At 33.7% G+C, this 11849-nt stretch overlaps 1 protein-coding gene across 1 annotated transcript in view; it reads left to right on the top strand.

Annotated features, from left to right (window-relative positions):
- The window catches only part of ZNF236 (zinc finger protein 236), a 92685-nt gene that overhangs the window by 15426 nt on the left and 65410 nt on the right, over positions 1-11849 (top strand). The window contains exons 4-6 of the mRNA XM_075494263.1: positions 2981-3159; positions 6332-6456; positions 9901-10073. Of these exons, the coding sequence (XP_075350378.1) occupies positions 2981-3159; positions 6332-6456; positions 9901-10073 (477 nt within the window). The remainder of the gene's footprint in view (positions 1-2980; positions 3160-6331; positions 6457-9900; positions 10074-11849) is intronic.

Here is an 11849-nt window from a genome sequence, read left to right as displayed (position 1 = left end):
AGAGCTGGAATTTGAACTTGAAGCAGAGAATCTTGATGATGGCACTGGTGGTCATTCAGGAGTTTTTCATAATGTGCAGAATAAGAAGTTAAGTTATCAGTGGAGTACGTTCTCCCTCCTGTTTGCTATCACTTTCTTACTCTTGCTGCTAGAAAGGCTGAAAATAGAGCAAAGATACATACTCGCTTACTCACACATAGCAGTTGAGGAGGCTGCTGCACAAAGCTAAGGTTTGTGTAACTTTAGTCTTGCTTTGTGCTGCATCAGCCAGCTTTATCTACAGGTGAGTGCAGAAGGGCAGTAACAAGAAACTAGTGTGATTAACTTCTTGAGCTCTCCATTTAGGTTTGGGAGACCATATCTGGCTGTGTTGAAATGCAGATTTTCATGAGAAGGAATTTTCTGGTCTATTTAAATCTATTTTGCAAGAAACTAACTTTTATCCTCATGTTCTTTAGTGATTTGTGTGTGATAATTGGTGTAATTTGTTTGAAATTCCTCAGTTTCAGGTAGCTTTTGTTTAAGAAGTCATAAAGAACGTACCTTGTGTAAATATGCCCGACCTTGTAGAGGATTCTTGGTTTTGTCCATTTCTTCAGTGGCAATGAACAGTGGTACTTCTTGACCTGGTGAGATAGGAATGCTAAATACAAACTGAAAAATTCTAATTTATAGCATTAAAACAGCTAATACGTCTTCTTTCTCCATGAGCACGAGGTTTCCTTGGGCTGTAGGAAAACCTTAATATGTTGAAAAAGTTAAAACTGGTGGATATAGAGTAAAAATGTTGTAATTAAAAAATCCTGAGTTTTTGTTGTTATTTTTTAAAGAAAGTTCACTGTATTTCATTTGTCCTGTCTTACAATTTGGGAGCAACGGTCTTTGAAAAAGTGCAAATTAAAATCTTCTTTTACTGATGGTAGGAGTCATTGATACTAAACAGGTGAAGATTGTGAGTTCCAAAGTGTTCCTTCAGATATCGCATCTGATAAGGTAAAGATAGTTAATACAGGCAGAATTAGATGATTAAAGATTTCTAAAATTATTTCTGAGTTTGGGAATGTTAAATATTATCTAGCAATGTACAAACAGCCCCTTTTGTTTAATGTTAGAAGGTAGGTTTAATCACAGTGAGGTTAACAATGTGCAATTACTTGTTCTGTGTGTGGTGGTAGACTTTTTGTTTGCTTGAGGGGCAAAAAAATAAATCTGGTACTGCCTGTTCCAGAGAGAGGCTATTGGGTTTGATATATTGCTGGGGTTTTTTTTACAGTTTTTCTATTTTACCATGTCCTTGCTTTCCTATAGAAGATTCTACAGTAGTGAACAAAAATACATAGGCTTTCATTGTCTCGAATACTTCTTAGTCTATTCTTTTGTTTGTGGAAGTTGCTTAATAGAATATGTGTAATAGCAATGTAATGTCATAGATAATGTGTGTCTGAAAAACGCTGAGAAGTGATTGACAAACTCTCAATTTTTGGGACCATGAGCTTGATATAGTACACATTGTAAGCTTCTCTTGAGGTAATTTTTCCCCACTTGTACAAAAGGATGGTCATAAACCAAATTTGTTGTATAAGAACAATATTTTTCAATAAGAAGTATTCTTATTGAGATTTGAATGTAAATCCTGGAAAAGAAAGTGATATTTATTTATTTATTGTCCCACACTATAATGTGAGTCCGGTAATAATGATCTCTAGGTTAGATTAAACAAGTCATTTTTGAGGTAGTCTTTCATTTTATTAAAGGACTTCAGATTTTTAAGTTTTTTTTGTGTGGAAACATTGTCTGGCAATATTGCAGAATTTTTGTTTTTTCAGTCGTAGGGAACAAATTTATTGTCAAAGCATTTTAAAAATAGCACTGCATATCTTTGTTCCTCTTGATTAATACATTCTTGTCAATATCTTTATTTAAATGAATACTATTTTTTTTCCCTTGTTGATCATTCAAGGAGGAAAAAAAGGGGGAGGGGGAGGATAAAAAACATTTCCATTTGCAGTGATAACTACAAATATTGAAAAATGAACAGAGATGAAAACTGTCTGAAGTTCCTTATGTACACCAGTAAGGAGCATGTAACAGATGTATTGCTGAAGAGATGGTGAATATTTTTATGCATTTAATCTTAACTGTCTGCTTAGATTTTGTAAAGTAAAGATACACTGAGAAAAGAAATTAACAGTTTTGAAAAGCAAAAGGAAGTCAAATAAATGTAGAGCTTTTAGTTTTCATTGAAACAATATTTGACTTTGATTATTCCTCTGAATTTCAGAGAAATGGCAGTTCTTTTGCATTAAACATTACAAGTATGATTTCCATTCTAAATGACATGGGATACTAATGTATACTGGAAAGTGGTATGTTTGACACTGCTGTAAAATTAATGGGTTGAAGTGGTATCTGTCAAAAACATTATGTTCCTATTTATTTCTGTTGTCTTTTCTGTGAAGATAGCTTAAGAAAAGTCAGTAGTAACTGTGGTGGGATTAGTGTTAAAAAGTAAGTGACAATCTGTATCATTTTAACCAGTAAAAGTGTAAAATCCCTGAGGCTACAGTTAAGATGTTTCAGGTTAGAAAGTAGTATCTTTTACAAGGGTTTAGGTAGACCATAGCGTAATGGCACTGAGGTAAGTTTCTGTGTGTATCTTGAACTAGCCTACCAAGGAAATAGGGAGTGGTGGTGAGGATGGTACTGAACTGCTTGTTTCTGCTACCATATGAACTTTTTCAGAATTCAGTTACAGTGGAGTTTCTTAAAATATAAATATTACCATAAGCTTGCAGTGATTATTGTTCGTGATTTATATTATGGGGCTCATAAGCTTTTTTCGCTTGTATACTTTTATTGCTGCTTGCTTCCAGCTGCCAATGTCCATAGAAGGATACATTCATCTACTTGAGCAAAGCTTGTGCAAGTGTACCGCTGTTTGGGAGTCTTTTGAAAAATCAGTCTCTATTATCTCTTTCAGAATCTTATCTGTTCAGAGTGTGGAGATGAATTTACTTTACAGAGTCAGCTGTCCATACACATGGAAGAACATCGTCAAGAATTGGCAGGCGGTAGGATCCACAGCTGCAAGTCTTGCAAAAAGGAATTTGAAACTTCCTCACAGCTAAAGGAGCATATGAAAACTCACTATAAAATAAGGTGACAATCACGGGATTGTAACAAAATGAGCAGATGTTACTTTTATGGTGATAGCTGGGGGAAGCAAGAGTAGCATTTCCAGTCAGCAAAGTACCATGATCTATGCAGATCATTTCTTTTCTTTGGTATGCTGTTATAAAATGGCATTTGTTTTTTAAAACCTTGCTAAAGTAGGTGGTTATTTTTGGAGGTCTTTTTTTTTTTTTTCTTTTTTTCTTTTTGTCTGTTTTCATATTTAGGAGCCCATACTAAGCATAGTTCCATCTGCTAGCTATTTGTAAACACAGGCCAAGTTTTTCTGATACAGAGTGCTTTTTGAAGTGTGTTTATGTGTGATTTTAAAGGCTGATGGCAGTACATTGAAGAAAATGTATACTAATTTTATGTAGCAGTTACTGTAATTGCAAAAATCCTAATACTTCTGCAAAGAAATAGGTTGTTCCTTGCTGTTTAATAGTCTTCTGCAAGTAGTCCTCACCACAACCTGCTGTGAGTTTCTTGTAAATCTGAAAAAGCACAAAATGAAGGGAAAAAACGGGCCTAATAAATGCTGTTCTTAGTTGCGGTGAAAATTTGTTCTGTCCTTTCTTTCAGCTCTCTAGTTTAACTTCACTTTTAGGAAGGTGAAAATTACTTTAAGTTAGAAGAAAGAAAAACTTACTTCTGTTGGTTTAGTTTATGCATTAAGAAAGCCTAAGGTTTTTGATGGGTGATCTCTCTTTTAATCTTTACTCTGTTTCTATAAAAAACAGAGGGGAAAAAATATATTTAAAAATGAGAAATATTGGGTATTTCCAGTTATTTTTATTAGCAGATGATTCAGGTTGTGAGATCTTAATAGTTGTGTTCCAGAAGGTTTAAAAAAGTATTGTTGTAGATTTCCATTTGCAAACTGAAAATTGAGGTAAAGTTGTTATGTTTCTATTGAGTTGTATAATATTACACACAAAAAAGGTTCTTGTTGAGGACAACTCCTATGTAAGTTAGGATGAATAAATAAAGAACGGGTGAGGTGAATCTAATATGATGGCTGCGATTTTGAGAGAGTATTATGCATGCTATATTCTGATATAAATGAGAAATAAGTGCTCCACGATAATTTGTTTATTTTCATAAACACAGATTATTTCTGGATTCAGAGCTTCCTTAGATAAGATTCACCTTATTTATCAGTTCAGATGTAGAAACAAGTTGCATTTGTATTCAAGAAACTACTGTTCATAATGTTTTTTTACTGTCCTTTCACCAGCAGTACCAATACAACCCATGTATGTGAGCAAGGTTAATGAATCGCATAAGTGATCCCACTCCACCTTCTGTGTTTTACTAGAAATGATTTTGAAAGCAAAAATGTGGACATTCTGAATTTTTTTAAAATTTATTATTTGACACAATCCTCTCATACTGTTCAGATGAATTATGAAAAGTTAACAGTTGACCTAACCCGTTTGACTGCATGTAAAGTTCAAAGACATACATCAGTAGTTAAAAATCTTACTATTTGATTCCTGCTTTTCATTGTAAAATAAGCTTCAAAAAATTTTTAGGGTTTAAAATTATGAAGAGCCTTGTTACCTTAAATTTTTTCCATAAAGTGGTTGCACTTTTCCTTCCCAAAAAGGTGTTTATTTTGTGTTTGAAACATTTGAATGGAAAACTATTATGAACTTATAACTTAAATGTAGTCTCTACCTTTTGCTAAAAAGAAAATAGTCATTATAACTCTAAATGAGGGAATATTTTCGAAGGCGATCTGATCTTGAGGGATTGTCCCTGCAATTGTTTCCAAATTGGATATTATTTTCTTTATTAACATGCCACAGCTATAGTTGAAACAGATGTTGTCGCTCATCAGAGTGTGTTCTGACAATCAGGCTGGTGTAGATCTGTCCTGAGGTGGCAAGAAGAGGTGGTTTTAACATCTGTGCTGTTCTCTCCCCTCTTCAATCTTCAGTCGATTTTACTCTGGATACTTCAGTAAATTTTGATAGATATAATTAATATGTAAAAGTAAAAGATATTACCCAAACTCTGTGCTTGCTCTGCAAGAGTATAAAAAGAGTTTAAAAATGCATGTAATATTTGGTTGAAGTAATAAGAGGGGAAAATGTGCTTTCCTTTAAATATAAACTGAATATCTGTGTTCTCTTAGAGTAGAAAGATGTGTCATTTGAGCAGAAATTTAATGATTTCCTGTGTTATGCATGGACTGTTACTCCCCTGCTATTTTTTATATTGTTATACCAGCCTTGTGTTTCAAGGTGGTGGTATATTTTGTACATCTGCTCCATATTAGCTAATTCTTATTTCTCAGTTGTTCAGAAAAACACCAGGTATTTAAATTTGTATAATTTCAGTTAGCTTTAAGCGGTACTGACAAGATGGATTACTGTATAAGTGTAAATACTCAGGCACTATGGAAAATGTGGAGTGCTCTAGATACCACACTGCCTTCTGGTTTCACCTTCCTTAGCTGAGTTGTTGTAATGATCTTTTAATATCCTCTAGGTTTTATTTTTTTCTTTTTTTTCCAGCATAAAATCAGTTGTTGTTTTTTCCACATTGCTATTTTTCAGCAGTCATTTAAACTAATTAGTTTTATTTGTAGAGAAATGAATTATGGGAGTTTGTCATCTGTTACCATGTCTCTCTGGAGATTATGATTTGTATTTGAGGAGCAGTGGTGAATATTTGGGTTGTTAAATTCTTAACCTGTTTTTGTTAGACCTCAGCAACTGCATTTGTGCTCTAGTTCATGAGATCTTCCTATTCTAGTTAAGAACAAAAGCCTTGCTGTGTTCAGGCAAAAGTAAGTTGCACAGAGTTGAAAGTTCCCACCAAAATAGTATTTGTGAAGTCACTGTATACTTCTAGCAGAATTTACAGTGAAAACTTCTCTAGAGAACCTCTAAGAAATATCAATTCTATTACAGAAATAACTGTAAAATTCTTGGTGTTTGTAGGCACTTTTCTAAGTGCTCCATTTACATTGTTCTTATAGTATTATTAAAGAATTTGGTTTTTAACTGTCGCAGCTGATACTATACATTGTCATCAAATTTACCCTGTATGTTAAAAAATGATGGGGTAAAATAAGCTTCTTCAAAATAATGTTTAATATTAGGATTAAGAGGTTTTTATTTAACCCCCCCCTTTTTTTTTTAAATGACAGGGTATCAAATACCAGATCTTACAACAGAAATATTGACAGAAGTGGGTTTACCTATTCCTGTCCTCACTGTGGAAAGACGTTCCAGAAGCCAAGTCAGTTAACACGACATGTTAGGATACACACAGGTAAGACTGTGGAAGTAATTACTTTCATTTGCATTTATTTTACAAAATTAAAATAATCTGTGAAATGCTAAGTATGTTTCTCCTAGTTGGGACTTGAAATAGTATTAATCCATCTGGCTCATTAGATGCTGTTACCTGTTGATTTAAAACACCCTTTATGTAGTTCCTTTGCTTAAGACATTTATATGCTTTTAAAAATCTTTTAACTGTTTCTAATGATATACGTCTGGAAACTTGAAGTACTTTACAGATTTCATTTGTTACAGAATACCAGTTTTGGTACTTAGTTTCAATGGGCCCTAAAATTGGAATACCTAGGTAAGGTCCAGTCAGGTACTCTAAGATCTTACATACTCTAGAGAACAGGTTCTAAAATTTACAATCACAAAAAGAGTAGAAATACATGAGAATGAATAGTACTGCTAACATAGTGGCATTGCTTTTGGTTTTAGATTGATTTATTTAAAGTTTCTGCCATATATTTTCTGTACTTACTGTAACTGCCATTTTCAGGACGTCCAAAGTGAACTTGTGAGGTGATAAGCCTAGATTATAATTTTGATACTTGAAGAAGAGCAGGTGACTGTTCAGTTTTGCAGAATGAATAGCAGATGGTTTTTGCAAAATCACTGTAATAAATATGTGCATTTGTTTAACTCTTAAGCAATTGAAATAACTGAAAAATGTGAAGTATAAAGTAATACAGAAGTTTTTGAAGCATACAGGGGACTGTAAGAATAGCTCTCAAGTTTTAACCAGACATACATAATACAGCATAAGTTTGGCTTTAAACAAAATCTTCATTGAAGGTGCTCCAGTGATGTGCAATATATACGTGTTTTCCATCTTGTGAATAAATTGCTGTTTGTCTAGTTTTTAGCTAATTAAAGTAGTAGATTATGTAAGTGTGCAATGTTGTTAGTATTAGCAGTCTGTTCAGACAGTGATGTGACAAGCTGCCATATACAAGAATGACTTTGCCAAGGGAGAAATAAAAATTCCGTTGCGTGACTCTTTCTTAGGAATCTTTTTAAGCTTTATAATTTAATTGGAAAACAGTAACACAAGAGGTCACCGTTGTATCTGTTTTAAAAGTTGCCTCAAAGTAATATCCAAAAAAGTAATTGAAAATTAACTTTCTTATTTTAGAGTTTTGTATCTATTTCATATGTTATTTTAGCTTATTGTACTCAGAATTAAAGAAGCAAGATTAAAGTTGGTTGAGGACACTTTTCTAAAGCTTCACAAAGTTCAAGAGCATTTATAGTTCTTTTGAAGAGTAAAAAGACATTTGTCTGTGGGGAAACTAGAGACAGAAAATGTAGTCCCAATCTGCACGTGACGGTAGGTAATTTTAAGTTCCAAGTAGCTAGCGAATACTCATTTAATTAGTGAAGTATGTTATTTTTAAATCTGCAGACAATCTGTCTGGCATCCAATTGCTTGAGGTACTGTAAAATATGTAGGAAAGAAGAACTCTAACGAATTTAGAATACTTAAGTCTTTAATTGTTAAAAGACCATGTCTGTGCTACATGTACAGCATTACAGTAGTGTCTTAATTGCAATACTTTTTTTGTTCGTAGCTATTAATTTCAAGCACTTACACCCTTTGGGAAAAAAAAATTCAAGTCTCAGGGACTGCAATTCCCATATTAATAACTAAGTAGTGAACCCCCCCGTTCCACCTCCCAAATCTGTATTTTATTAAGTTATACTTGAGAAATAGAGAAATTCCACATTTCCACACTAGAATTAAGATTAGTTTTTATAATGAAATTTACTTAAGTAGGCAAACTTAACCTGAAGCAATACTTCTGCGTGTCCACCAGCAGCTATTAGTGGAAGCTAAGCCTTTTACCTATGAAAGCCCAATATGAATTTTGTCACTGTATTTCAAGAAGATCTGAATCAGTGAAAATTCTGTATTTTAATCTATATTAAAAAATATACAGTTAAAATCTGCAGACCTTAAAGCTTCTTCAAAAGCCATAAACAGCAGAGCAGAAAATATACATTCCTTCAGAGTTGACACCATGTGAATTATATGCTTGTGATCTATTTCAGAAATAGCTGTGCATACTACTTCACACATGGTCGTACTTACTGGTGTAGCAGGCATAATGTACAGCATGCCCATAGTGTTTTTGCTGTAGAAATGTGCAAAGTCAAAGTGTTAAATGTTATAAAGGTCCTGGAGTTAGCACAGCTAAACTGTTTCACTAAAAGAAAAAAAAGAATAACACTGAGTTCACAGTGGAGATTTCCAGTAGTCAGTTAAGACACATGATAAGTAAGAAACTGAACTTTGTTCTTGGTATCTGTGTGTTTAAAATATGTAGCTTTGTAACATGTTAATGCAGTTCTGTTATGTTTTGTCACTTACAATTTCTGGGGAATTTTTCATGGTTAATCTGTTCATGTACAAATAAGCGTAAGTATGCACAGCACTGAGAACACCAAAATCAGGAAACAGTGACAGAGCATTCCTGTAACAATATTGCCTAGATTTTCTTTAATGTTCAGTAGTAACATGAACATTCCAGGTTTTAAAATTATTTTTTGAGCAGGGCTGTACAATATCGTATTATAAAAACATTATTTTATTGCACATTTTCAAACGGTGGTTGTAAAGAATGAATGGCTATTAATATTTATTGGGGAGCAGGAAACATAGGCAGATGTTTTTTGCAAAATCATTGTAATAAATATGTGCATTTGTTTAACTCTTAAGCAATTGAAATAACTGAAAAATGTGAAGTATAAAGTAATACAGAAGTTTTTGAAGCGTACAGGGGACTGTAAGAATAGCTCTCAAGTTTTAACCAGACATACATAATACAGCATAAGTTTGGCTTTAAACAAAATCTTCATTGAAGGTGCTCCAGTGGTGTGTAATATATACGTATTTTCCATCTTGTGAATAAATTGCTGTTTGTCTAGTTTTTAGCTAATTAAAGTAGTAGATTATGTAAGGGAACCATATGTATGGGAACCATAGGCCATCTTTTGCAATGTTGCTGTAAGACTTTTTGATTTTAGACTAAATAAAAGGTTAACTTTTTGACTTAGTTATTTATTACTGTCCATTTCACCCTCTGCTCCCCTGTTTGTTTCCATGCAGGTATATGCATTTTATAGGATTGCTGTAAAAGAATGGCGTATGTGGTTTTGGTTTTTCTTTTCTTTTCCCCTTTTTCTTTTCCTCCAGTGGTTTTGCATAGCAACTTCTGAGATCTTCCAAACCACAAGTTGAGGGAAGCTGTTCTAAATAATAGTTTCATACAAGTTTCATTTATTTTACGGTGTTTGTGTGTGTGCGTGTGTACAGATAGCTATATGCAGTATTTTATTTTAATTGATACAATTTTTCATTTAGATACAGGAAACTACTGACGTTTATTTAAAGCCCCTTACGCCACATCCTTCTTTTTTTCCCTTTCAGGTGAAAGACCTTTTAAATGCAGTGAATGTGGGAAAGCCTTTAACCAGAAGGGGGCATTGCAGACCCATATGATCAAGCACACTGGTGAAAAACCTCATGCTTGTGCCTTTTGTCCTGCAGCCTTTTCTCAGAAAGGCAATCTTCAGTCACACATACAGAGAGTTCATTCAGAGGTAAATACAATTATTCATAAAGTGGTTGGTGCTAATATACTGCTTATTTCATTTTCAGTATTTAAATTATGCTGTTTGCTATTCCTATGCTCTCTGGTGCTTTCTGCAGCCAATATAGATTTACTGCTGTAGTATAGATTCTAGTTTGCTCATTTTACCTGCAAGCTTTCCTAAAATAGCTTAATCTGAATAAATGTATACTTAGGATAAGTAGCAAAACCTTCATTTATCATTGTCTTTTCAGTACATTGATAGATTAATAAATTATTAGTGGTTTTAGGTGTATAAAAATGTACCTGTGTCAGTCCTGGGAGAACAAGGGGGAGAATCAGATGAAAGTAAGCCAAAAGCAGCAAAGCAGAAGATGGTGAAAAATTTCAAGGCCAAACAGCAAGCCACTAACTCCATCATAAAGCATACTTGTAATTTGTCTTTGAAGTATATAGCTTATAGCCTTTTTCAGAGGTTTTTCAGTTACAAGCAGAAGAAAATTACAAAATAAGATAAAAACCATTGTTGTCTCAGACCTCTTTATGCTGATTTTTTTCTTCTTCTGTGTGATGGACAATTTTTAAGAGTCAAAAGGTACTGGTATGATAATGCAATATAATCTTCTGAGCAACATTGGCTATGCAACTTTGTTCAGAAATTTCCTTGCTGACTTCAGTGATTTGAGGTTGGAAATGCCCATAGAAAGAGACCTAGTTTTGATTTGGAAGGTATAAACTGATAGAGGCAGCTTTTTTCCTTTTCTCTTTTTTTTTTTCCCCTGCATGCAGAATATAATCTCTGCTGTCACTCTTTCCCCTAACTGTGAGATTTGCTTTCTTGTTTTCCATTTTTGTATTACAATGATAGATATTATTTATTGGATTTTTCTACTAAGGATCCTTCTAGTCTGTTAGAGTTTCTTACTTTTAGGATATGGTCCTTCATTGAATATGTCTTTGCATTTTGTATTACGCTTAATTATATTAAGTCATGTGTTTACATTTCATATGACTTTGTGTGACTAGTCTTCCTCACTGATCACAGCTCCCTATATGCGATAGCTTTTGCTACATTAAAAAATGCACCAACATTAATTTCATCGTTTATATTGATTTTTTTTTTTTGCAATATTACAAGATTGTTGGGGATCAAGCCAAAAATATTTTCACTTTTTTTTCTGTTACTCTTGTTTTTCTGTAAGAAGAAAAAAAAATTGTGGTATAAGGGACTTCAAATAAATGCTGCCTCTTGATCATGCCTTTTGCTGTGTTTTGTGATCCTGAGCCTACATTTTAGTTATTGGTTTGGATCATTTGTTGATTTTTTTTTTCTTTTTTGCTGTCGCTGTGTTTCCTTAAAGACTGCATACAGAACTCTATTAATTCTTCATCTTGTCCTGAGACAGTAACAAAATAATGTTACAGGTGATAATGAAACAGGTTGATTCTCACTTTGTATGTCACTGTTTAGTCATAGCTGTATTTTAGTAGTTGATACCTCTTTCTGAAAGTTGTGTTACCAATTTAAGCTAATGTCAGAAAATACAAAATTCCATACTATATTGTAAGCAGCGTGTTTTCTTTTGAAGACTTTGTTGTTCCCTACATATTGAAAGTGCTGCACTGGTTCATAGTGCTATGCGATAGACTGAGGAGGAGGGGGAATGTTTGCAGATGACACCAAGTTGTGCGGGAGTGTTGATCTCCTTGAGGGTAGGAAGGCTCTACAGAGGGACCTGGACAGGCTGGATCGATGGGCCGAGCCCAATTGTATGAGGTTCAACAA

The sequence above is a fragment of the Mycteria americana genome, chromosome 2 (genome assembly GCF_035582795.1).
Source record: "Mycteria americana isolate JAX WOST 10 ecotype Jacksonville Zoo and Gardens chromosome 2, USCA_MyAme_1.0, whole genome shotgun sequence".
Lineage (NCBI taxonomy): Eukaryota > Metazoa > Chordata > Aves > Ciconiiformes > Ciconiidae > Mycteria > Mycteria americana.
The sequence above is the reverse complement of the archived record's forward strand: the minus strand, read 5'-3'. Positions and strand labels throughout refer to the sequence as shown.